The 26,873-nt window shown below is 43.8% G+C and overlaps 1 protein-coding gene across 4 annotated transcripts in view; it reads left to right on the forward strand.

The window, feature by feature from the left end:
• The first annotated feature begins 4,477 nt into the window (after nt 1-4,477).
• SH3KBP1 (SH3 domain containing kinase binding protein 1) overlaps nt 4,478-26,873 on the forward strand; it is a 153,461-nt gene continuing 131,065 nt past the window's right edge. For 2 of the 4 annotated variants that reach the window (XM_082220593.1, XM_082220595.1), the window contains exon 1: nt 22,097-22,118. In XM_082220593.1, the coding sequence (XP_082076719.1) occupies nt 22,112-22,118 (7 nt within the window). In that variant the 5' untranslated portion in view covers nt 22,097-22,111. Of the gene's footprint in view, nt 5,012-22,096; nt 22,119-26,873 lie in introns of those variants that run through there. The other 2 variants (XM_082220594.1, XM_082220596.1) reach the window with 2 other exon arrangements.

Raw genomic sequence — 26,873 nt, forward strand, 5'->3', positions numbered from 1 at the left:
AGCATGGTATTTTTATGTATACAGGGAGATGTAAGCTAAGTACCAGTTTGCTTGCTGCTGCTTCTAGATTGGTTACACCACACTTCTGCAAATGTAAGGTTCTACACTTAGGCAGGAAGAATCAGTGGCACAAATATATGATAGGGGACACCTGGCTTGCCAGTAGTACATGTAGTAGACCACAAGATTAACATGAGTCAACAGTGTGATGCAGCAGCAAAAGAAAAAAAAGAAGCTATGCTGTTCTAGTCTGCAGCAATGGAATTAAGAGTCCCAATCAAGGGAAGTCATAGTCCCGTTCTGTTTAGTCATTTTGTTGTGTCCGACTCTTCATGACCCCATGGACCAGAGCACACCAGGCACTCCTGTCTTCCACTGCCTCCCGCAGTTTGGTCAAATTCATGCTGGTAGCTTCGAGAACACTGTCCAACCACCTCATCCTCTATCATCCCCTTTTCCTTGTGCCCTCAATCTTTCCCAACATTGGTCTTTTCCAGGGAGTCTTCTCATGAGGTGGCCAAAGTATTCGAGTCTCAGCTTCATGATCTGTCCTTCCAGTGAGCACGCAGGGCTGATTTCCTTCAGAATGGAGAGGTTTGATCTTCTTGCAGTCCATGAAGCACCATAATTCAACAGCATCAATTCTTCAGCGATCAGCCTTCTTTATGGTCCAGCTCTCACTTCCATACATCACTGCTGGGAAAACCATAGCTTTAACTATACAGACCTTTGTTGGCAAGGTGATGTCTCTGCGTTTTAAGATGCTGTCTAGATTTGTCATCGCTTAGAACGGGAGTAGCCCCGTTCTATTCTGCCTTAATCAGACCCCCACCTGGAGTACTGTGTTCAATTCTGGGCACTACAATTTAAAGAGGATATTTACAAGCTGGAACGTGTGCAGAGGAGGGTGACCATGATCAAGGGTCTGGAAAACAAGCCGTAGGAGGAACAGTTGAGGGAATGGGGTATGTTTACCCATCTTCAACTATCTAAAGGACTGTCACATGGAGGATGCAGCAAGCTTGTTTTGTCCAGCTTCAGAGCCTAGGACCCAAACAAAAGGATTCAAGTTACAAAATACAAGATTCCTACTAAACATCGGTAAGAGCTGTTCAGCATTGGAACAGTTTCTCTCAGAAGGTGGTGAACTCTCCTTCCTTTTAAGCAGAAGGTTTTAGGCAGAGGTTGGATGGCCACCCCTCATGTATGCTTTAGTTGAGATTCCTGCATTGCAGGGCGTTGGACTAGGTGAGCCTCGTGATTCCTTTCAACTCTATGATTCTATGATTCACTTTTTCCCTATAGAAGTGATTAACTATGTATGAGAGAAAGAAAAGAACTTCATTTGGAAATAGTGCTTGATAAGGAAAAACTTGCTTCTTGGACTTAGAAGCAATAGTGATGGGATAAGCTCTGCCTCCAATAGTATTCCTTAAAGTGTGTAAGAGGTCAATGTGTCCTTTGCTTTGGAAACACATAGTGTGATTTCCTCATGGACATCTTGCACCTTGATTACTGATGTAATTAACATAACCCAACTCCAACTCCCTTCTCACTGTGCAGTGTGTCTTTGTGTCCTCTAGAGGGCCACCTCACACTAAAAGAAAATTGCTCAGGGTGATCCACACATTCATTTCCTCTGCTTTTCAGGGTCTTTGCAAATCATGGATCTTCCTCACTTTCTGTTATAATAGACACACCAGTAACAACAGAAAAGATGCACAAGTTGTCAGCTTCTTGCCTTGCTATTAACCAGCAATCAGGACTCTTTGTCACAGCAGCAACAATGAGAACAAAGGTACCGTATTTTTCGCCCTATAACACGCACCAGACCATAACACGCACGTAGTTTTTAGAGGAGGAAAACAAGGGGGGGAAATTCTAAACGAAATAGTGGATATATGATTTTTGTGGTTCATGCTGTGGCCACAGACATGTGATCTGACAGTGAGTTTGGAGTAGCCCAATGCAAAAATCCTGAGGATCCATGTGGATCCATGCTTTGTAACCACGGAGGAGGGAAGGAAGGGGAACCATGGATCCTCTGCTTACGACTGCAGCAGATCCTCCCCGCCACCCGTAGGCATTCCCTCCATAACACGCACAGACATTTCCCCTTACTTTCTAGGAGGAAAAAAGTGAGTGTTATGGTGTAAAAAATAGGGTACCTGCTGCTTTTCTTCCTCACCCTTCCACCTTGCACCTTCAGATTATTTTATAAATTGTAGCCAGACCCATATTGAGGCCTGGCCCAGATACAGCGTAGCCCTGGCTAGGAACACCCCCTGCCCCATTATGAGGTGGCAAGGGTATTGCTGCTGCTTAAGTTGCTTGCAGCAGCAATCGGGACCAGGCTTAACCGCACTATCCCAGCTGGCCACATGTGAAAAGCTGGGATTCTGCAGTTGGAGAGCCTAGCCCTTGCACCACTGCAAATGAGCTTGTGCCCACAGGGACTGGCAGGGTGGGAGGCAGGGAGGCCAATGGCAGATGGAGCCAGATCCATTGGCAGGCAGAGCCAACTCATTCTGGTTCTGTCTCCATGCTCCTCACTGCGGAATTTTACAGGGATAAAACAGAAACTAAGTGAGAGGCTGACAGATAGTGTCACCCCTTGGGCTGGCTGTAAGTAAGAAGGCAGGGAGGTAAGGGCCAGCTGAAAGCAGTCTGAGGTTGGGGCAGTGCCCCATTTGTCCAAACTGACCACTGCATCTGACTCAGGGCAGAAGGGAAGCAAGGTAATTTCCCTTCCTCCCTGGAGCCACTGAGGCATTTTAAATGTGTGTGGTTGGTTTTGTCTGCTTTCGGGTTTGAAAAGGGGCAAAAGAAACCAGCTACCTCATCAAACAGTCAGACCCCACTGTATATGGAAGTGAATTGTACTCTCTATATTAGATTACTTTAAAAATCAATACAATATAATGTAATCACTGTGTGTTCTGCATGCACACATGGAAAATACACAAGTGTTGTAGTGGTGCATGCTATATCCACAAATGAGAATGAACTCCAGGAGAATTTATTGGGCTTCATGGAGATAAAATTTTCTAGATACACTCAACTACAGTGCAATATTTGCATGAAGGAACCAGCAGCTCTAATCTGTTCTCCTACGTTTCAAGCAGGTATGACTCATTTAAGCAAACGGTGTTTAATCCAGGTCCACGAATCAGAGTCCTGTTTACTCCTACATGCCATAGCATTTTGGGGACTCCGGCAGAGGTCTTTCATATCACCCACTGCCTGGTCCTTTTCCAGGAGTTGAGAAGTGCATCTAGATCCAGATTAATGTCATAATTCAGATCAGGAGGTATTTTATTAATAAGTAAACACACATCTATGTACAACACCCATCAACTGAACCCAACCTTGTCTAACTGACAAAGTGAAAGGTTGGTTCTTACAAGATTCTATTCATTCAAGATGCCGTCACATATTATTGTCAAGGGCTGAACCTTCTGCACGCAGAACATGTGTTCTACAACTGAGCCATGGTCCTTTAAAATACTCGGCTCTTCTTGCCATTTAAATTTTGAATAAATCTTAAGAATGTTGCCCCTCCTCCATTTAAATCTGCTTTTCTTGTCTCCTCCTCATGGCGGCCTTGAAAACAGGATGTCACAGACCAGTTCCTGCCATGCACATGGCCTAAGAATAATTGTCGCACTGTAGGCACGGGCATTTTAAAAAGGACTCCGCAGTCCCCCTTGCTTCCCCCGCCGGCCCTCATCTGCTCCGGCGTGCCGGGTGGCTGTGCGCGCGCTGCTTTGGCACCGAGTCCTTTTGCCAGGAAACCCAATTCTGCCCAGGTTGGCAGGATCCCGTCCCCAGGCGCCTGCAAGGGCGCCGCTTACACCGCGCGAGGCGGTTTTTTGTGGGTGTGGCGGGACATGCGGCCAGTGTTGTGGGAGAAGTGGCCGGCGCCTGAAAAGCACCCGCGTCTCCGTGAACGAGGCAGTCCCCCTCCCGGGGCTTCGGCACTGCACTGGGCTTCTCCCCGCGCCGGACAGCCTGCTCCAAGGGCGCCTCCCCAACCCCATTTCCACCCTGCAGGCGCGCAAAGCGCCGCGCTCCGCAAGGGAGGTTTCTGCCGGGCGCGTGGGTCGCCATGCATTGCATACAGGGGGCTCCACAACAAGCGCCTCCCTCTTTCCTACGACGACGATTACTACTAATATCCCTGTATGATTGTTGGCGGGGAGATTAGGCCCCACGAAGCTCGCCCTGTGGCCCTGCTTGCCCCCCCCCCTCAGCGGGCGACGCGTGTCCGGTTTTCTCCCGGCAGCTGCCGCCGCTGCTCGTCCGAAGGCGGTGCGCCGCGGCGCGTTCTCGCGACACTTTCCCTTCTCGCTAGCGGTTATCTCGACGTTGTGGTGAAACCGGCGCCAGCCCGCTAAGCGAAGCGAGCCCCTTTTGCAGTAGCGCCTGCCGCCGCCTCGGTTGTCCTGGGAAAGGGCGCCGCCGCCGCCCCTCAGCCTCTCCATTCCCTTCCCGAGAACCGCCGCCACCGCCTCCCCCTCCGCTCTCGTTCCCGCCCTGGCGCGCGCGGGCGCGCGCAACCACATCCCCACGCGCACACTCGGCTCTCTCTCTCTCTCGCAGCCCCAGGTAGAATTCGGCTGCCTTCGCCCGCTCCTCTCCGCGCATCCCTCAGATTTGCAGGTGGCGGGTCAGGTGTTTCGCTTCGTGGTTCTCTTCTTCGCCGCCCCACCCCTTCCTCTTTTTTGACGCCAGGAAAAGCCTTTTTATTTTTTTATTTTCTCGCTTGCGGGGGAAGCTTTTCGGAGCAGGAAATAAGATGCAGCGCCTCTGTTCTTCTTGCAACGGGCACTGACTAGCCGAGAGGAAGCCACGAAGAAGCAGCAGCAGCTACAACGGGCGGAGGAGGAGGAGAGGAGGGCAGCTTCCCGTCATCTGCACCGCCGCCTGGCTCGTCTCCTCTCCCTGCCAGACCTGCAGCCACCTCAAAACTTTCAGCCTGTCTGGCGGAGCCCCAACGCGACATCAATGGGTGAGTGTGGACGACACCGGCTGGGCTGGGAGTGCTCGTGCCTGCGCCTATCCCTCCCCTCCCGCCTCCTTCTCTCTCTCTTGGCCAAAGGAGACTTGCTGCGTGGCTCATTGTAGAGCCCAACCTTGCACGAGCCCCTCGACGTCGCTAGCAGGCCGAGGCAGCCAGGCGCTGCCCTCTGAACCAAGTCTGCAGGGAAAGCCTCGCATTGCATTGCATTATATTTTGAATAACAGCAATACTAGCAACCACGCATCGTCAGCTAGATCGGCGAACCGCGAGGGCGTCCCCCCCCTCCAATGTTTCTTTTCTGGGTGTGCGCGCGTTTCGGTGCAGGGGAGCATCCTGCCTTATTCTCTTCCTAGACCTTTAACTCTTCGCTTGCCCCTCTCTCCCTCCCTTGGTGTTGACTCTGTTCGCGTCGCGCATGTGGCGAGATGTAACCGGAACCGTGTGAATGAAAGAAGGCCAAAAATAAAACAAAAACCCGAACCAAAACAAAAACCGCACGACGGCACCTTGCCACGCGCGGGCAAAATGTGTGTGTTTGTTAAAGAACACGCACACACACACACCCTTCGCTCTCCTGTGGTGCTGCCCTGTGCACGACCCTGTGTGGCCAGTTGTAATGTGAGAGACTGGAGAAGGGCGCCTGGGGGCCCGAGACGGATGAAGTGGAGATAAGATAAAGAGGAGTGGGAGGAGAGCCTGTTTCCACTTCTTCTGCCTCTGTATTGTGTGTGTGTGTCTGTGTGTGTGTGTGTGTGTGAGAGAGAGAGAGAGAGAGAGAGAGAGAGAAGGCCGATGCAAAAATCAGCCCTCGCTGCCTGACAGGAAATCGGAGGGGCGTGCTGTGTCTTTGACATTTTTTCTAGGGAGGGGAAGAGAGTCTCTCCCTTTCTCCAGCCCCCTTGCCCCTCCCCGCACCGCCCGAAATGCCTGGTTGGCAGCTTTGCACAGCATCCCTCCTCCCTTCCCTTGGAGACGCCTCACCCGAGGCTCTGCTGTGTAGCCCCGCTGGCTTACCTGTGTGCAGCTCTCTACGCCGGACTCTAGGGGCAGCTCTCAGACCTGGAGGTGTGGCCGGCTTTTGGAAGAGGCTGCGGCTGGCGAGCCTCATCGATCCTGGCAGCCATCCATCAAGGAAAGGGCAGTCTAGGGTTACCAGATGTTGCTTGCCGCAGCACCACCAAGGAGGGATGGATATTAATACGGTGGGTCCATTGAGCATCAGTGCTCTGGAATGTCCTCCCTCCACTCCCTTGCTCTTATTTTGTTTTTTTAAAAAACTTCTAATTGGCAAGCCAAAGGGTATGCCTGATGTTAGAACATGGCTTTTCAGGAAAGAGAGCAGCAACAAACAAAAATTAAAACGTTGAGCGTAGTAGGGAGTTCATCATGGAGATAGAAAAGCCCAATAGGTTTGCGAGGAATCTCTTGTGTCGCATGTCAGCAAGAGTTAGGGAATGAATCATCCATTTATATCGCTGTCAGGGGCTCTGGAGAGGCAGAAGAGGCAGCCGTGCCAGGCACTAGCAATCTGAAGGGCAAGCGGCCTGTTTCTGCCTGAAGAAGGGGCTACATTCACGCTTCCACCATGTGTTTGTCATAAATACAATGTGCTCTCTGTTGCAAGCATTCACGCTTTTGGAAAGTGGGGTGTTGAGCTGTTCTGCAATAGCGACCCTATAGTGTCACATCGTTTTTTTAGAACATAAAAAACCCCACTTGTTGTATGCAATATATGTTTAGAAGGCAGCAGACTGGAAGGAATAAAATGAGAGGAGTTTGGGCATTTTACAGTCAGTACATGAATATGGAAGGCTTTTTGGGTGAGGGGGAGTCATTCCTTGTTGATGACTGAGCAAGCTTTTGAGCTGGCCAACTATTTAAGTAGGGATTTGCAACTGTAGTTCCTGTGTGGGTCACATGATTTGCACCAGTTTTTCACTGCTGAGCTTCAGTTACTGCTGTAATATAATGAAGTTCATTCAGTATGTTGGTATTGCATTCAGATGCACTGATCTGAGTTCAAATGCTATATTTAATTCACCATTCAATGCTTCTGATGTTCCAGTATTCAAGGGTAGAAGGATTGTGCTGGTCACCCTGACATTAAACTTTAATATATAACTTGGTGTGTGCATGTATTTTGCTCATTCATCCATATCTTGATTCAATTCTGCTACCCATCAAGTTTAAATTGAGAAGGATCTTGCAATATTTTGCTTAAGTATATTGATATTTTAGGGGAACTTAGTTTCTCAGACAATTTTTTTTGTACATTTCTTTCTGTATGTAGATTCTGATATAGATGTTCAGAGACTTAACCAAAAAAGAAACATTTTCTTTAGAGCTGGTGTTGCCAAATCTGTTACTGGGGATAGGGATGTGATTGTCACCTGCAACATTTTAGAATAAGCTTCAGATCTTGATCCTGAGTTTGCTTCTACCTCAGTATGGTTCTTGAGAAATTAATGGTTTGCTCTGTACACATTTTGGAATTGATAGTGTCTTTTTGTAGTGATTGTTGGAGGGTATTGATAAATTTATTTATTTTTTACAATATCGCTTAATTACTAGAGCCTCTTAAGCCAAACGTCTGATGCGGCTGTCGGCTATTGTTTCTTGGGTGCCTGCGCCAACTGGAAGCTGTGCCTTGGTTTTCAAACATTTCGGAAGTTGAATGGACTTCTGGAATGGATTACATTCAAGAACCAAAGTACCACTGTACTGTAATAAGAAACGCCTTGGCTACTGTGTCTGCACCAGTTATATTTTGTGGCAGTTGGGTCTGAAGGTGCTTCAAGTTGCATATGCAGCCTCTTATGTGCCCTGTCACTATTTGTTTTACATTTTCATTTTTTTGGAAGTGCGAACATTACCTGAAATGCAATGATTTGGAGCAGATCCAAAATAGGTTTATGCGACTGAAAAGACTCCTCCTATTCACAGATGGAACCAAGATCCAGTGGATCTGCAGGAAGAGGAGGAAAAGGCAGTTTTCACAAATTCCTCCTGCAGAACTCCATGCCGCCTCTCATGCTGCTGTGGAGGGTGTCTAAACTTTCTGAAGAATATTTGGGGACACATGGTGCAAAGTAGTTGGTAAAAGTCAGCCCCCTCCTTCTGCTGATGGGAGGCCAAGGGATGCTGCTGCCAGGTGATACCTAACTAGGATCCAAGCCATTATCCCAAATATTTGTGTGAGCTAACAGGGTCCTTCATCCTGTCTTATAAGCCCTCATCCACTCCTATTAATATGGATGATCTTCATACTGTTTGGAGGGATGCAATGTACTGTGTGTCCACATTACATGACACAATTTGCTTTGTCTGTAGCAGGCAGTACTGCAGTTTGCCTCCCTACCACAGTAACCTTTGCTCCCTACTACAGTAACATAACACCACCTGCTTCCCAAACATGTGCTCTCCCACTGAGCTATGGGCCTTAACTGGATTGATTTTTAGCTTGCTAAATTGTTGGTCATCAGTGACAGACCTAAACACCTGTCATTTAAGACTCTCCCCCCATCACAAAAAGGGATGAAGAAATGTTGCTGGGCTCCAACTCCCATCAGCCTTAGCCAGCATGGTCAGTGGTCAAGGATGATGGAAATTGTAGTCCAGGAACATCTTAGAAGGCAACAAGTTCTCATCCCTGTTTTAAAGGGAAAGGTTTTCAAATTGTAGTGATTTGAATTTATCCTATTAATTCACAGTCATTGTGAGTTACAGAATATATAATCTATTATAGTAAAGAGAAGGTTTAAATTGTTCCTTAAAATTTGAATTCCTTTGTTAATGGTAAATACAACCATAACCATTTATCCAGTTGCAAAGAATGTGGACTAGTAAATATTTTGATGGAGAACCTAGGAGGGAGGCATGTCTTGAAGCAAACTGAAAATAATACAGAACATGAAGCAGATTGACAGACTGCATAATAGAAAATACAAAGTTGAGACACATAAAAGAAAATAAATACAAATTATTCAAACGTTTATGTTGTTTCTTAACACATAGGTGTATTGGGTATTGGACACCATTGATCTATGTTCAAATTTGAGAAACTTGTAACATACTGAGAAACCCAATTTTTAATCATGCACATAGCATGTCGGTTTGTGTGTATATATTACATAATTTTTTCCCCTTCTAAAACTAAATTTACATTACAGAACCAATTTCCCACTGTTGCATAAACCCTCATCTCTGGTTTGTGTCTAGTGTGCAGTCTGGTGTGCTGTTATTGCTTTGCTACTGGATAGGAGCATTTAACACTTGGATAACTCGACAGTGCTGATTTTTGTCCATTAGGGACTCACTCAGTGGAGAAAATAATTTACCCTCAAGGCTCTGAGATATATTAAACTACCATCTTGTGGTTAAAAACCTTACAAAGATTTTTTTTTAAGAGTTTGCTTTAATACCAACATGGTTTTCTTAAAATTGCAGGGTAGGAAGGAACCAAATGATAGTTGTGTTTGAAGTAACTGATGCAAGTCAGACAAGCCCCTACATATTCACAATCCAGTTCGCAGTGTACCCCAGTGGGGAAGTTGATATAAACTACATAATGTCACTGCTTTGAAAATAGATCCAGATAATACAACCATGAGAATCAAGCTGTATTATCTAGGGATGACCCAAACAATAAGAGCAACAACCCAGGGTCTCTCGATATCCCTCCTGATAATTCAGCAAAGGTCTTCCATAGAGCCTGAAAATACCAACTGAATGCAAATCTCGGCAGTCTCTTGCTTTTAGTTGTGACATATCACTGGTTTCCATGCTAGGTTCTCTTGACCACCCACATTATTTTGAGTAGCTTAAGACCCCCTTTTCCTGCTGCAAGTGTGTCTCTCTGTGGGTCAGTTACAGATAGGTAGCCATGTTGGTCTGCCATAGTCAAAATTAAAAAATTCCTTCCACTAGCACCTTAAAGACCAACTAAGTTAGTTCTTGGTATGAGCTTTCGTGTGCATGCACACTTCTTCAGATACTTCTTCAGGTATCTGAAGAAGTGTGCATGCACACGAAAGCTCATACCAAGAACTAACTTACGGTAGTTGGTCTTTAAGGTGCTACTGGAAGGAATTTTTTTATTTTCTCTGTGGGTCAGAATGTCAGAAATAGTGCTGGGAGTATATTGCACTAGAGTGCCATAAAATACCAGTGATAATTTCCATTTGCCTTTGTGGCCTAATACCCAAAACTATTACATGTGTTTAAGATTAAAATGGTTAATTTTTTCCCATTTTCTGGGCCATTTTGTCGACTTTAATACCAGTATTCTGTATGTTCTTTATGATTGCTTGTAAGCTAGCTTGGCGTAGAAGTTGCTTTGTAAGCAAAGTTATGTGTTTCCAAAGAATGAAGCTTTTTTTGGTGAAAGCCATGAAATGTTGGGACTGAAAAGCTCTTTGAGGGTGCTGTATAATAGTGTTGTATGACTGAGTCAATTTCCAAGCAAAATAAACACATGAAGCCAGCAATAATTATTTGGGAACCCCAGTTTGGTCTCTTCCTGAAACTGAGCCACAACACCCCTGCACATTGGTTGTATTAATGAAATCTGTAATTTCTGACCATCCACAGGACTGATGTTTGCAGAGCTGCTCCTTTTCTAGTTTTTGATCCATTCACACAACCTAATTTACATGTTGAAATATAGGTGAAGTTAAACTTTTCATGATTCACTTTATGAGTGAAGGTTGAGTGGCAGAGCAGCCAAACTACTTTCCTCCCATTCATTCATCCATTTCTGTTTTTAGTGTGTGTCTACCTTCTTCACAGAGTTGAAAAGTTCTGAAAGTCCACCTTGCCTGGCCACCACCTGCACTGTGCCAGCTTTTCTACTCATCTGTTTCCCAGGGATAAACCCATTAATTCTTCCTGCCATGGTATGTTATAAGCAGGGAGCAGGCATGCTATGGAAAGGTATTGTGAACATCTCCTCTAAGCTTGTGACTGCTCCTGGGAAAACTCGCATGCTTGAAATCTAATCAAAGTACACCTGTTTCCAGAATGCCCCACCTAGCTCTGAAACTAAACACACAAGGGGCATTGTGATGTCACATGCCAATCTCAAAATGTCCTTTCTGAACAGGCTGTGTTTAGTTTCAGCTAGTTGAGATGTGATAATACAGAGCTTTCCAAAATCACTGCTGCTTACAGGTCAGTTTCCTCAAAATGGCTTAAACAAATGAGGCAAGCCATGTACTTCAAGGTGGAGGTAGAAAGCTATTTGTCTCTTCTGTGGTTTATTGCGTGTTAACGTTGATTCTATAACTGTGTAAAAGAGAGATTTTTCAACTTGGCTCTTGGTTCTGTCATTTGCATTTCTGAAATCTCCTGGGCATAATGTTTTCCCTCTCCACACTTCCTTGTCAGGTCCTATGATTTTCCTTACTTTGAGTGATTGCTTATATTTGCTAGCAATCGCTTAGGCACAGGCAGTAAAATCCTAGAAACAAAGAGGCTCCAGAGATCTCTGTGCACCAGCTTGTGAACCCCCTCTTATACATCTTGCACATATAAACACCATATAACCACTTTTAGATAGCTAGCACACAAGGCCAGAAGAACTGGTAGTACAATGCAACAAGTAGGCAGCTCATTTGGGAGGAGACAAGTATGACAAACATGTCCCCGGGACAAGAGTTCAAGGCCCACTAGTGAGGCAATTTTCATCTGAGGAGGAAGATCCTCTTCTCAGGGAATGAAAGAGAAGAACTAGATTAAGCCATCAGGGAAACTGCACTTTTACAGAAGCAAATGCTGGTAGCCACTGGTTGTGATCTCCCAATAGAAAAGGCTCAGTCTTGAGAATGTTTGCAGTGTCTGAGCCAATCGCCTGGTTCTCACATGATTGAAGATGCCTTTTGTATCACACAGCCTCTGCCACTCCATCACTCACATCCACATCACAATCAGACTTCTTACCTTTGAAGGATCTCAAGTGGCTAGAGAGTGATGCTGCATTTGTATTACTGCAGATGCCACATAATACCCATTTTGCTATCATTTAGTGTGGCAGCACCAGCACTTTGGAACTCCCTGCCTATTGAGATCAAGTAAGCACCTTCACTGGGCGGGCAACTACTGATTGATGGATAAATGCGCATGGCACCAAACCTAGAAGTGACCTGAAAACGACTTTCATGACCTGCCTTTCCACTCTTGGAGTTTCCTGTGTGGAAGATGCTGCCACCTGCTACTGAGGAAGAACTCATTGGTCAATGCAACTTAGCCAATACTCAGTGTGTCTGTATTATCTGGTGAAAAGAGAGAGATTGCTGCAGCCATATTTGGAAGCACAGGTTCTCTCTTCCCTTGCATTCCTGTGTGTGATGCTTTGCCCTTGCATCCATAGTTGGCAGAGTAAAGTTCAAGATCCTGTTGGGTTTTGTGTCTGGATTCATGAGGCACAGTCTGTGAAGCCAAAGACAAGTGTTAGCAACTCCCCCCCCCCATGTGTTCTGAGGCCCAAGGAATTTGTGCCAGCAGAGAGAGCGAGAAAGAGAACCCCGTGCTATGTGCGTTAATGTCTGAGCAATGGACACATGTAGCACTGTGTGTAGGATGGAAGGAAGTGAGGGGTTGTGTGACATGTGTTTTGGCTCTCTAACAGAATTCAGTGGAAGTATTTCTAAATAACACCACACAGGAACAAAGGAAGTTGCCTCAGAACACAGCAGAGTATTTGTCCATCTTTGCATATATAAAATTTCCCATGCTGAACCCAGTGAAATAAACTAGGTAGCAGATGATGATTGAGGCCACTGCCTGAAGACTCAGGAATGTGGTTGCAACTAGTTAGTAGACTGCACTGGGTTTGATTTCCATTCCATAAATCTTTCCCAGACTATCTATTCAGACTCATTGCAGCAGGTTTCCTGGGTCTCAGACAGACGTCTGCCATTCATCACCTGCTACCTGATCCTTTTAACGATAGTTGCCGGCCAGAGATCAGACATGGGAACATAGAATTGTAGAACTGGAAATAACACTGTGGATCATCTAGTAGTCCAGCCTGCTGCAAAGCAGGAATATGCATATGTGGATTGAACCTTGGTATTATCAGCACCATGCTCTGACCAACTGAGCAAGACACATGCTCTCCCACTGAGCTGTGATCCCTCCCCTGTCATGATCCCACTGCTGTTCATTTTTGGCCTGTCTGCTAGAGTTGCTCTGGACTATGCCAGGGAAATAGACTAGGATTAGTCCGGTTTATTTTGTGTTCTGTTTTGACCACCTGCCTGCTCTTCCTTCTACCTTTTATTTCTAATAGAATTCCTTAATATGATCGCTAAGTGTGTGCCAACCTCAGGATTCTAGAATCACCATGTATCTAAACACTTGGAATTCATGGTAGTGTTGCAAGAGATCAGCACATTCTTCTGAGATCCAGGAGAGACTAGGGGAGTACGGACTGGAAAATGCAGGGTGCATTGGTCTCAGAGTCCCTGGGTTTTAGGAAGTTAGCGGAGCCAGGGAAATGAGCATGCTGCTTTTATCTTGCAGTAGGATAAGACACTGTCATGGACTGGTTTGATGCTGAGGAATGATGGGAGGAGCCAGCTGGGAACCCACCAAGGGAAGAAGGCTCAGAGCCTGGATAGTGATGGTGGGACAACAATGAGCAGAGGGAAGAGGAGGTGTCTTAAGTTGAAGGGGTAACAGGGCTCAGTGAGTTGGAAGAGTCTGTGGCAGATAGAAGTTCAGAATCAGAGGCAGAAGCTAAGGCAAGCTAGTGAGAGGAGGGAAGTCAAGAGACAGAGATGACTCAGACTGGTGAAGAGTCACAGGTGTCTCCCCCTCCTGCTATGACAGACTTCCCTCCCCCTTACTCCGAGAAGCAGGAGAGGCATGAAACGGGTGGAGCAAAGACAGGCATAGTCTTGGATTGCTTAGAAAATGCTTGAAGAGGAGGAGACATAGATAGCTGTTGGGAGGCAGGAACCTTTAGTCTGATTTCATTGATTAAGACCATGGCCTGCTAATGGCCATTAGACCTGAAACTCAGCCAAGGCTATGAAGATCATGTTTTTGCTAATAAAGAGTTAAATTCAACTCTGAACTGTGTGATGTCTACTCAACACTGAGTAGACTTATTGAAATCAGTGGTTTTAAGTAATTTGCTCATTGACTGTACTCTTGAGTATGACTAATGTTTGGTATTTCCCTATGTGAATTCCTGTAGTTGATCTTCTATGTTCTTCTTTCTCCCTGTGGTCCAAGGAATTCACAGCATCAGCTAAAATATTTGAAGCATGTTGTAGTTTTGGTCATCTGTATTACACAGTGTCAGCTTTTGTGGAATCTGCTTCATTCTTGAATGTCTGCTGAAAAGTCAGGGATCTGTGCCCATTGTAATGAATGTGTGTCTGGCAGGGTGTCCTGTGGATTCTAAAGTGGTCAGTAGTCTTTCTCTAGCAACCAACAGACTAATTCTATGGTTATTTGCTGATATTTATTAACAGACCAATTCTCAGAAATATGCCCTATTTAGTTCAACAGGGCCGCTTCCTAGTGTTTTTAGGACAGAGCCCCACCCCCCACTTTGTTTTTAGTGCCCTCTGATTGGAAGAGAAAGTGGTGGCTGTCAGGTATGGTGTGATTTGCACCCATTTGATCTGAGGACAAAATTTGAGAGCCCCAATCTTACTAAGATTCAAGATGGGAAAATGTAAAGCATGCCCATTTATTTTGGTGTTATTGCACTCAACTAGCAGGGTTGTTAGATTTCATTAGTAGATTAAACAACTAAAGATTTGATAGCAAATTAATTTGATAGCCAATTAATCAGCGGGGATGAACATTAAGAGCAAGACTGCCTTCCTTCTTTCCAGCCTCCTTGCTGAACTTGGTGGGAAAAACTGAAAGATACTTGGATTTCCAAACTGAAACTGCTATGGCTTTCTTACAATAAAGCCCACTGACAACAAGCTACTGTGCTGAAAAGAATGCAATTGCGTGTTCTAAATCAGCATCTTCAGCAATCTTGAAAGAATGGAATTTGAAAGTCTTACCATTATATAGAGAAGTGTGTGGGTTTGACTCCGTCATTTGCCTGATTCACTGTTCACATTAAGCCAAACTATGGCTCAGTGTGGGAAAGGAGATCAACAGTTGCTTCTTTCCTTCCTGGTCATTTTGCTATTGCAAAAACGGTGCTGAGCTCAACCGTGGTTTGAATTAGAGTGTCATCTAAGCCTGAGCTTTTGGTTTAGCTCTCCCAGACAAACCATGAGCTGTAAACCATAGCACAAACCTTAGTTACAGGTCATAGTTAGTCTAGAGAGAACTATGCATGAGCCCAAGTTTTGACAATGAAGTAAGCCAAGCTATGACTTGGGTCATCATGGCACAGCAGTCAAATGACTGGGAAGAAGCTAAGCTGCCATTCTTTCTGCTTTGGGAAGCTCTATGTTTATGTGTTCATGTTAAGTCACAGTTTGGCTAAACCTGATGTGAGGATTAGGCCTTTGTTGTTAAAATTATTAATCATACTTTCACAGAAGAACAACTGAAATTGGATGCATCCTGATTTTTAGGGAAGTCTGAAAATGGAACATGGTTACTTACCTTGTGTGAAACTTACAGCAGAAATCTGTCTCATAATAGCAATCAGATAGAAAACAAAATCTCTGATATGATGCAGGGGTGTGTATGTTTCATGTTTCCCAATTATTGTATTGATATAGGCAGGAGTTTTTCAAGAGTAAAAGTCCTGTAAATGGTGCAGCCCTCATATTTAACTTAATGGAGGGAATTTTTGCAATTGGTGAACAGAAAAAATCAATTCTCGTCTTCACCAGAAAAGTATTTAAGTTTTCTGAATGTTGACCATATTTGCTAGTATTTCAATTTCCATATTCAATCTGTACATTTTGGCAAGTTGGCCTTTTCTCTAATTTTGCAACATGGCTCCGAAGCAGGTTTTCATTTATGATTGGACATGGTTGAGTGCCGTTTTGAATCAAGGTAGTGGACAACCTTTCAAAACAGCATTGATTTTTTGTTTCATATAATTGTCAAGCAATGCCAGGTAGGAGGTGGCCAGAAATGTATAAAGTGGAAAATATTAAAGTGTCTTTTATTCTGACCGTATGTTTTAATTAGAACAAACCTTTTATTGCTAGAGAGAACATCCCCCTTCCCTGATCCTTTTAAAGTAACAAGTGTATTGAATCAGTGAACTCGTTTATTAGTTAAAGCTAGATTAATAAACTGAAAATCTTCATCCAGTTGAGAGTCATAAATATATGTTCTACTCGAGAAATGCTATGCATATTTTACTCAGTGTTTGCTATAGAAGTGTCAACAGGTTTTTAATTCCAAACATGTGGTTATTGTACAAACATCCTGTATATGCCATTCCTAAATTCCATTAGCAGTCTTACAAATTAATAGGACCATTGCCATCTGTGACTCTGGGCTATGCCACTTACGTGTGAGTGTTTAATATTGAAAGTAAATGGAAACCATCTTAATAATAGTGGAAAGTCATTTTTGTGTGGGCAACCATTGGAGGGCTAAAACTTTCAAGTCTGTTTTGTGATCATGGGTCATGATGGTGGATGATGCCTTCCCTTCCCCATGAAATCTACTACTTGCTGTTGCAATGAACATGTTTTTAAAAAAGGCATGGACTTTGCCATGTATGTTAAGTTTAGCTTGTATTAATAGGCAAGAGTCTCCACTTTTGTAGATCATTTAGGAGTGTAAGATAGCAAGGGTAAAGCTTCAAGGTTTCTGGAACACCCCCCTACACCTTTCCAGCTACGTGTATTTAAAGAGGAAACTGTATCCAGGACTGAGCAGCCCTTTTTAGGATCCACTCTGCTCAGCCCGAAAAGGGGGAGGAGCTAGAAAAGGTGCCCTAAACATAGTCTGCCTCCCTTTTTCTCTGATTGGATTACCGCACCTAGTGGGGTCACAACCTAGCGGTCGTAAAAGACAATTGAACATGGAATATACAGACTTTGTCAGTTAACACAGACAGCAAGCGTCCTGAACGCAGAACTGCCATCATTGCAAGAGAGCTGTGAAGTTTTAAAATCGATATTGCAGCGCTTCAAGAGACTCGAAGAGCAGGCAAGGGACAACTGAAGGAAGAAAAAGGAGGCTACACATTCTTCTGGAAAGGTCTATCTGAACAAGAACATCGAATACATGGGTTAGGCTTCGCTATCAAAAATGACCTTGTGAAGCTCCTGTCAGAAGTCCCTACTGGCATTAATGAGCGACTCTCAACACTTTGAATAAAGCTCACCAAAAACCAACAGGCTACTATTATAAGCGCTTATGCACCAACACTTGATGCCAATGAAGACATTAAATAAAAATTTTACTCTCAGCTACGTACCGTCCTATCAGAGACGTCTAAGGAAGATAAAATTACCCTCCTGGGTGATTTTAACGCAAGAGTTAGGCGAGATTTCGATCTGTGACCTGGAACTATTGAGAAAGGAGGAGTTGGCAACAGCAACCAGAACGGAATCTTACTTTTGATGATATGTGCAGCACACCACCTTGTTATTACCAACACATCGTCAATTCAACAGAAAAATAAATTTAAAACTTCATGGAGGCATCCTCGGTCAAACGACTGGCACCTCTTAGACTATGTTATTGTCCTTTCTAAAGATCCACGTGATGTGCTCCTTACCTACTGTGATGTGCTCCTCCTATGACAAGCACTGATGACTGCTGGGCAGATCACCGACAAGTACTCTCCACGATGGCTGTCAAGATTATACCTCAACGCAGGCTTCAAGGAAGGAAACCAAGGCGCAAAATGAACACTCAAGCCCTTCAAGATCCCATTAAGCAGGATTGCTTTCAAATGACTTAAGGACCATCTACTTTCAGAATTCCCTGATAACATCGAGGAACACTGGACCAAGCTAAAAACATCCATCATTGCAGCCTGTGAACAAACTATTGGATACCAAACCAAGAAACACCAGGACTGGTTTGATGAGAATGACAGTGAGATTGAATGCATGATTGACAAGAAAAGGAAGGCCTTTCAGATCTGGCAAAGAGATAGAAACTGCGCCACTAAGAAAAAAAACCTATGCGGTTGAAAGAAGAACCAGAGAACTAAAAAACACCTGGTGGATAAAAAAAGCTCAAGAGATCCAGCACTTAGCCAACACTCATGATGCACAGAGTTTCTTTAAAGCCACAAAGACCATCTATGGGCCAATAAATCATGGCATATGCCCCCTACGCTCAGCAGACGGTATCACACCTCTAAAAGATAAAGAAGCTATTGCACTGCACTGGAAAGAACATTACCAACATCTCCTTAACTGCAACTCCCCCGTAGCTGCTGAGGTTCTCTCACAAATTTCGCAAAAACAAGTTAGAGATGAGCTTGCAGTATCTCCAAATCTGGGAGAGTTGTGGACAGCTATTAACCAAATGAAAAACAACATAGCCAGTGGACCTGATGGGATACCTGCTGAAATCTTCAAAGTGGGTGGAATTTAACTTACACAAGAAATCCCAGCAGACTTTAGAGATGCCAAAATTATCAATCTCTTTAAAAAAGGTGACAGAACTGACTGTGGAAACTATTGAGGCATCTCTCTATTAGCTGCGGCCGGCAAAATTCTTGCAAGGATCATAGCAAACCGTCTTGTAATAATATCTGAGATGACCCTTCCTGAATCCCAAAATGGTTTTCGGTCATCTAGGGGGACAGTGGACATGATTTTCACTGCTCAACAGCTTCAAGAAAAACGCAGAGAGCAAAACCAACCCCTGTATATGGCGCTTATTGACCTGGCTAAGGCTTTCAACACTGTATATCATAATGCCCTGTGGACTGTCCTTCTGAAAATTGGCTGCCCAGATAAATTTATAAACATCATTCAGCTCCTCCATGATAATATGACAGCAACAATTGCAAATAACAATGGCTCTCAAAGTGAACCATTCATAGTGGAATCAGGTGTTAAACAGGGTTGTGTTATTGCCCCAGCTCTATTCATTATTTTCATTGCCATGATCCTATACTTTGTCGAAGGGAAACTTCCCACCGGAGTAGAAATCATATATCGAACAGATGGAAAGCTCTTCAGTCTGAGCAGTCTGAAAGCAAAGAATAAGGTTACTGTAACTTCTGTCATAGAGCTTCAGTAGGCTGATGACAATGTAGTGTGTGCACGCTCAGAGGATGACCTCCAAACCATCCTAAATATCTTTGCAGAAGCTTACAAAAAGCTTGTCCTATCACTCAACATCAAAAAAAAACAAAGTGCTGCACCAACAAGTACAAAATAACCCCTCTGCAGTGCCACAAATCCAACTCAATGGTGTAACATTGGAAAATGTTGATCACTTCTCCTGCCTAGGCAGTTATCATTCCACAAGGGCCAACATTGATGCCAAAATCCAGCATCGCCTGAACTCTGTGAGTGCGGCTTTCTCCTGATTGAATTGCAGAGTGTTTGAGGACCGGGACATTCGCAGGGAAACCACAATGCTTGCATACAAAGCTATTGTACTACCAACCTTACTATATGCTTGTGAAACATGGACCACTTATAAACACCATCTCCAACTCCTCGAAAGATTCCATCAATGGTGTCTCCGAAAAATTTTACACATCACTTGGGAAGACAGGCAAACTAATATCAGTGTACTAGAAGAAGCAAAGATCACCAGTGTGGAAGTAATGATTCTTCAACATCAACTTCGTTGGACTGGTCATGTTGTACGGATGCCTGATGATCGTCTTCCAAAGCAACTACTCTATTCTGAACTTAAAAACGGAAAGTGTAATGCTGGTCGTCAACAAAAGAGGTTTAAAGACTGTCTCAAGGCAAATCTAAAAAAATGTAGTATAAACACTGTGACAACTGGGAAACACTGGCCTGTGAGCGCTCCAGTGGGAGAACAGCCTTTACCAAAGGTGTCATGGGCTTTGAAGACACTTGAACTCAGAATGCAAGGGAGAAACATGCTAGGAGGAAGGCACACTTGGCAAATCCACACCGTGATCAACTCCCACCCGGGAGCCAACATCCCCACTGTGGAAGGGCATGTGGATCCAGAATTGGCTTCCACAGTCACTTATGGACTCATTGTTAAAACCGTGTTTATGGAAGACAGTCTTACTCGGCTACAAGTGATCGCCAAAGAAGAAGATTTAAAGAGGAAACTGAAAGTTTTGCTTCCCTACTTGGACAAAGATCTATTCTACAGCTTTAGTCTACAGCTGTACTCATTTTTCTTCCCTTATGGCTTGCTTAGTAGTGTAGGATTTCAGATTGTGGATTATTGAGTGCAAAATGCCTCCCCCCCTGGCTTTTTATGGTTTGTATATGCCTGCACTTTTATTTGGAGTTCCTTTAAAATAGGGGGCTAAAGTAGGAATATATTAGCAAATTATTATAATTGAATCAGTGGCACCTGACACAGATCTGAATAACTCTTCTTTTTTTTTATTTGTATTTATGGAGCACCTGAAATATACTATTCTGAAATCAAATTTGTTAAAAGCATTTCATCTTTTTTCAAAGCAGCAGATCTCTTCTGTTGTGTGTACACATCCCTTCCTCTTCCTTTCCCCTCCGGTATGTAAAGTTATTTTGGTAAATTATTCCTATTTCTCTTATGTACTTGTTCTCATACAATTTTAATTGTCATTTTATGTAATAGCTTAGAGGACAATCCACAAAGCATTTCTCATGCCTAAATCAGCATTACTTTCAGTATGCCTTGTAATGGTGGATTATTTTCTTAGAGTGTAATCCTATACATGTCTACTCTGAAGTAAATCCCATTGAGTTCAGTGGGATTTACACCCAGTTAAGTGTTCATAGGATTTCAGCCTCGGTAACTGTATTTGCATAACAGTTTAGGTATAAAATAAAAATGCTTTAGAAAAATGGCCTGTTAAAATAGCCAGCCATAGTTTGAGGCTTTTGACAATCTTAAGCTGTTCTAATTAGCAATGAGGGTGGTGAAAAGCTTCTTTGGAATGGTAGGTTAATTTTAAAGACGTGCAACACTGCATCTTGCTAAATTATCTATGACAGAGCTTTAAAAGCCTGTATAGCCTTTTAAAAAGAGGTAATGGATGGGATACAGATTTTTCTAATCATGGAGAAGGCTAACATAAGGAGTGAAATATGTAATGTTTCAAAACAATTCCTGTTGTTAATTACTGTCTTTTCAGGCAAATTCCAGGAAATTTGTTGTGAAAGAGCGAGGGGAAAAGGGGCACGGGTCTTTCCCTAATTCCATATTTATTTCAGTTTTAATTATTAACAAAATGTAAAGAAATGCTCATTAGCAAAGAATCATACTTGAATGTAATTAGCAGTTCGATATTAAAGTAGGTTTTGGCAGGGAGTGGCTAATCTGTGGCCCATCCACATGTTGCTGCACTGAAACTCCGATCGTGCCTTACTATAGGCCATGCAAGCAGGGGCTGAAGAGTGCTGGGGTTTAAAGCATCTGGAGAGTCACAGGTTATATCCCGCCTGCTGCATCATATGGCATTGTGAAATATTTGATTATCTCCCCTCACACTGGCTGCCTTGTTTGCAATTTAAATAGCACACAAATTGATTAATACATAGATTACGTTTAGTGTGGAAGCTTGCAACTCTTTGGAATTTTACAGCGCAGGATTGCTGCTTTAGAATGCAGTTGAACCAAAAGTGTGTACAGTGGTACCTCAGGTTAAGTACTTAATTCGTTCTGGAGGTCTGTTATTAACCTTAAACTGTTCTTAACCTGAAGCACCACTTTAGCTAATGGGGCCTCCTCCTGCTGCCGCGCCGACGGAACACGATTTCTGTTCTCATCCTGAAGCAAAGTTCTTAACCCGAGATGATATTTCTGGGTTAGCGGAGTCTGTAACCTGAAGCGTATGTAACCCGAGGTACCACTGTACGCTGTATTTGAAGGAGCAGTTTTACCCAGAAGGCCGTGCTAAAGTGTGTTCGTTGCCTACTGCTTCCTACAGCTTTTGCCTCTCCTTTCCTAGCTTGTTGTCATCTTCCACAGCTCTAAGACTAGATATGAGTCTAGCTGGAGGATGGGCTACTGGAGTGAATTGGGCAAATGAAAGGTTTGGCACCGTTTACTGCTTTCTGCTTCTCTGCTTGAAATAGCTTCCCTGTCCCGCTGCTTTACTGCTTCTGGGCGCAATCCATATTCTTAAAATAGAGTTGTTCTGGTGCTCTTTTGATGGCTGTGCTTAGTACATATTGACACGGAACATAGAAGAATTTTATTGAGTCAGGCCAAATGCCCATCTAGTTTGGTCTGCTGTTCTCAGAGTGGCCAACTTGGGTGTCTTGGTGAAGCCTACAAGCCGTACCAGACCTGCAGCAGTGCTCTTCTCACCTGTAATGGCTGCTTACCCAGACGGGGGTGGGGGTGGCTGTTGCAGCCTGTTGCAGAGAACTCCTACCCCTCAGGGAGCAGGTTGGCCACTGGGGATTGGCGGGCTTTCATGCCAGCTGCCTTGTTTGAATTCTGGCTGGGTTGAGTGGGCAGGGTTTTGTCCAGTTTGTTCTCCTTCACAGTCTAGGCCTTGCTCCTTGGGGAGAAGTTGCTGCAAGTGGGTCCACAGTTCTTAGCAACTGGTATTCAGAGCCATAGTGCCTCAATGAGAGTGGATGTGGAACATAGCCTATGTTGCTTATAGCCTGATACGGAAGGGGGGGCATGTCTTCTTCACCTTCTTCTTCGCTACAATATATCCATTTATTTCCAATTGTCCATGTCAAAAGGGACTAAAATCTATAAAATTCATAGAAAATCAACGTGCCAATTTGCTCAATTTCTCTAGGACTCCATGACACCTCCCCTGTCCTCCATAATCCCTCAAACAAGGTGTCAAGACCCTAATCCTGTCAAATCACTCTGCCAAGCCTTTCCTCCGGGCAATGCCAGGTGGCAGACTATACATACATGGACCATCATCACCGGTACTCAGGATGTGCTTATCTGTGCATATCTCCAGCTCTGCATATTCCTCCCTCCTTCCTCCATATGTTAATCCTGTGTAACCCAACCTCTTCTTAATGTATTCATGATGTAATCTGTGTAACCCAACCTCTTCTTAATATATCCATGATGTAACTGGGATGTATTTTGCACTGTATTCTGGGACATGGAGGGAAGTTTCAAAAGTTCATGTCACCCCTTTCTCGCTGTTCAATCTCGCCTTGAACCTGTTGCGCAATAAACTTGGATCTTCTGCAGTTTGCTCCTGTCTCCGGCTGAGCTCATTTTCCTCCGCAGGGACCCGCGGACTTAGTCCGACGAGCTGGGTGGCAGAGCAGCCTCGCACCCAGATTTTACCATAACAAGCCGCTGATAACCTCATCCTTCTTGAATTTGTCTACAGTGGTACCTCAGGTTACAGACACTTCAGGTTACAGACTCGGCTAACCCAGAAATAGTACCTCGGGTTAAGAACTTTGCTTCAGGATGAGAACAGAAATTGTGTAGCAGCAGTGTGGCAGCAGCAGGAGGCCCCATTAGCTAAAGCGGTGCTTCAGGTTAAGAACAGTTTCAGGTTAAGAACAGACCTACAGAACAAATTAAGTTCTTAACCCAAGGTATCACTGTAATTCTATTTTAAATTTATACAAATTTGGGAACATCAATATATATTGAAGTGAATTCCACAGTTTAACCATCCCCTGTGCAGATAAGCACTTTCTTTAGTCTGTCCTGAATCTTGAATCAGTTTCATTGGATTTCCCTGAGTATTATGAGCGAGCGAAAAACTTTTCTTTATCTGCACCATGCATATTTTTTTTATACACCCATCATGTCCCCCCACCCCCTAGGTATTTTCTAAGTTAAAAAGCCCTAAATATGGTTACCTTTCTTCATGAGACAAGTTGCTTAATCATTTTGCTGCTGACTTTCAGTACATGGCTGCCTGACTATTGGCTAGCCCCATGGATTATGTAGCTGTATCAAGTGTTGAGAAAGCTATGTTGGTTGCTTGTTTGCTCCTGGGTCCAATTCAAGATGATGGTGTTAACTTTTAAGATTTTTAAATTATTTGGTTCTGGGGTGACTCATAGGATGCCTTGAAAATCCATCCCCATGTGATAATCAGATGCAGCCTGCTGGCATCTGAGCTTGGAGGAGGCCCCTTTGTGTTGTGTATTTTATTCTCTTCAGGATGCCCTCAGAGCCAGATTTTCAACACTTGTTGCTTTGGAAAGCAGGCGAAACCATTTCACTAAGGCTTTGGGGACCTTATCCGTGGGCATTGATTAGTTAACGCTGAGTGCTGCCAGTTAATTTTATTACTGTATCTAACATGGTTGAATGATTTGTTTGATTGGATTTTTGATGTTTTAACTGTGTTCGTGTGTTTTATTATTATGACAAAGTTATTCGTCACCTTGGCTGCTCTTTATGAGTTGAAAAGGTAGCATGATAATGGAAACATAAACTGTAATATGTAAAGCCATACAGGAAAGAGATAGATTTTGATGTATGGTAGCTATTTCTTTATTATGATTATGCTCATTATTTCATAAGGCACATGCTTTCCATGCATAAAGTACAAGGTTCATTCTCCAGCATCTCAAGGCACTCTTTTGTGAAACCCCAGAAAGCTGCTGTTAGTCAGTGTAGACCAGGGGTAGGCAACCTAAGGCGTGGTTCAGCATCTCAATCTGGCCCGCAGATGGTCAGATGAATCAGCGTGTTTTTACATGAGTAGAGTGTTTGCTTTTATTTAAAATGCATCTCTGGGTTATTTGTGGGGCATAGGAATTCCCCCCCCAAAAAAATACAATCCGGCCCCCCACATGGTCTGAGGGACGATGGACTGGCCCATGGGTGAAAAAGGTTGCTGACCCCTGGTGTAGACTGTAGTGAGCTAAATGTACCAATGGTCTAACTCAGCATAAGGCAGCTTCCTATATCATTCTATTAACACCTGTAGTTGGGTACTATTGATTCACCCATAAAGCTTTCCTTAGTAAACAACAACAACAACAACAATTCTGATTGATGTGGCCATCTGAGTGGTAATTTGGGAAGTCTAGGATGTGTTGCAGGCAAGGAAAACTGTGTGTGTGAAGAGCCCTGCTCTGCTGCTTACCACATTTTGACTATCTCAGTCACCTCATATAGTAAGTTTAAAAGAAAAGACCAATCCACCATCCCTAAAAGAAATTTCTTCTATGTTCTCTCCCTCACCCTTATGAAAAAAGCAGGAAAACATTGCCTGAAACAGAATAATTGAAAATGGGCCAGGATTTGGCATAGCACTCGCTTAAACTAACTATGGTTAATGTTAATCAGTTTCTGATGGCATAGCAAACTTTGGTTAACTATAAATATCAGTCTAAAATCTTTGTTCCAGGCTTCTTGACAGTGGATTCATTATGGTTACAGCAGCATTGGTAATAATTGATTTTAATGCCACCTTACGGGTGTTTTCTTTGCTGTTCCGATTTCACTGTTATAGAATGTCCTTAACAACCGATTGTGTTGGCATGGGAACAAACTTTCACCTTGTGATCAAAAATCACGTGTACTGCTTTGGTACAGATTACTTTGGAGGGAATACCTAAGGAGATGTTCACTGTGTCATATTCACAATAGTTCCAGGGAACTCAGTGGACTTAAGACTAAATCAAAGCGTAGCTTTCAAAGGCGCTTCAAGTATACCTTTGTTGAACACAATCCTATGACCTACAGGAGTCACTGAATGATTTGCGTTTGACTTTAATTGGAGCTCTGAGACTTTTAACATTTGTCACAGCTCTTTTATTAATGTGGAAATACTGCAAATATATACGGACTAAGGGTTATACTGTTGGAATTCTGTATGTCTGTGCAGATTCGAGGTAGCAGTGAGAGAGGCTATTAAGTCGCAAACTTAATAAGATGAAATGACCTATAGTGTCCAGGAGTGTTTATCCTCCTGGATGCTTGATATATAACTGTTTCTAAACAACTGCCAATAACATGATAATTGGTTATTCTGGGTCTATCAGGAGCAAACTCGTTTAAGATACGTTGTTGTTGATAATCTTATTTATGAATTGCTTCCTGTGAAGCATCCTGAAGCGATGTAAAATATCATGACGTTTATAAAACAAAGCCCTTGGGTATATAAAATAAATAAATTAAAAAACAATAACAAATACAAAATCAATTTAAAACATCAACAGCAAATAATAATAATAATAATAATAATAATAATAATAATAATAATAATACCCCACCCATCTGGCTGGGCTGCTCCAGTCAGCTGAATTCAAATTCAAGACAGATACCAACTGGGACAAGGATTTTAGAAAGCTTGTTGAAAGAGGAACATATTTAGCAGATGCTGAACAGGCAGTAGGGAAGGTGTCTGTCTGATAGGTAATGGGAGGATGTTCTAACGGTTAGGTGACATCGCACTCAATGCCCAATTCTGACATAGTGTGGAATGGCCTTCCTGATATTTGCAGGATGCCCTCTCCTTCAGAACGGAGTGATTGGCTGGGTATGTAGGAGATTATCTTTTAGGTATTCTGGTCATAGCTGTCAACCATCCCTTATTTGGCGGGAAACTCCCTTATCCCAGCGCCATGTCCCGCTGCTGTCCCTTATTGATGATGTCTCTTAAATTTCCCGGGTTTCAAAGGAAGCAGCTCCTCTCCCTCCCTCCCTGCCGGCCAGGGAGGAGGGAGGCTCCAACTGTGTTGCTTGGCTGCCCGGCCCACCCCCCTCCGGCCTCCTCTCACCAGCCCCGGCCCCCCGGGAGCCCCTCCCTGTCGGGACTGGCAGGAGCCTCGGGCCCTTCCGCCACCATCCTCCTCGTGGCCGCCAAACTGAGCGTCTCTGCCTG

The sequence above is a fragment of the Podarcis vaucheri genome (genome assembly GCF_965113315.1).
Source record: "Podarcis vaucheri genome assembly, chromosome: 4".
Lineage (NCBI taxonomy): Eukaryota > Metazoa > Chordata > Lepidosauria > Squamata > Lacertidae > Podarcis > Podarcis vaucheri.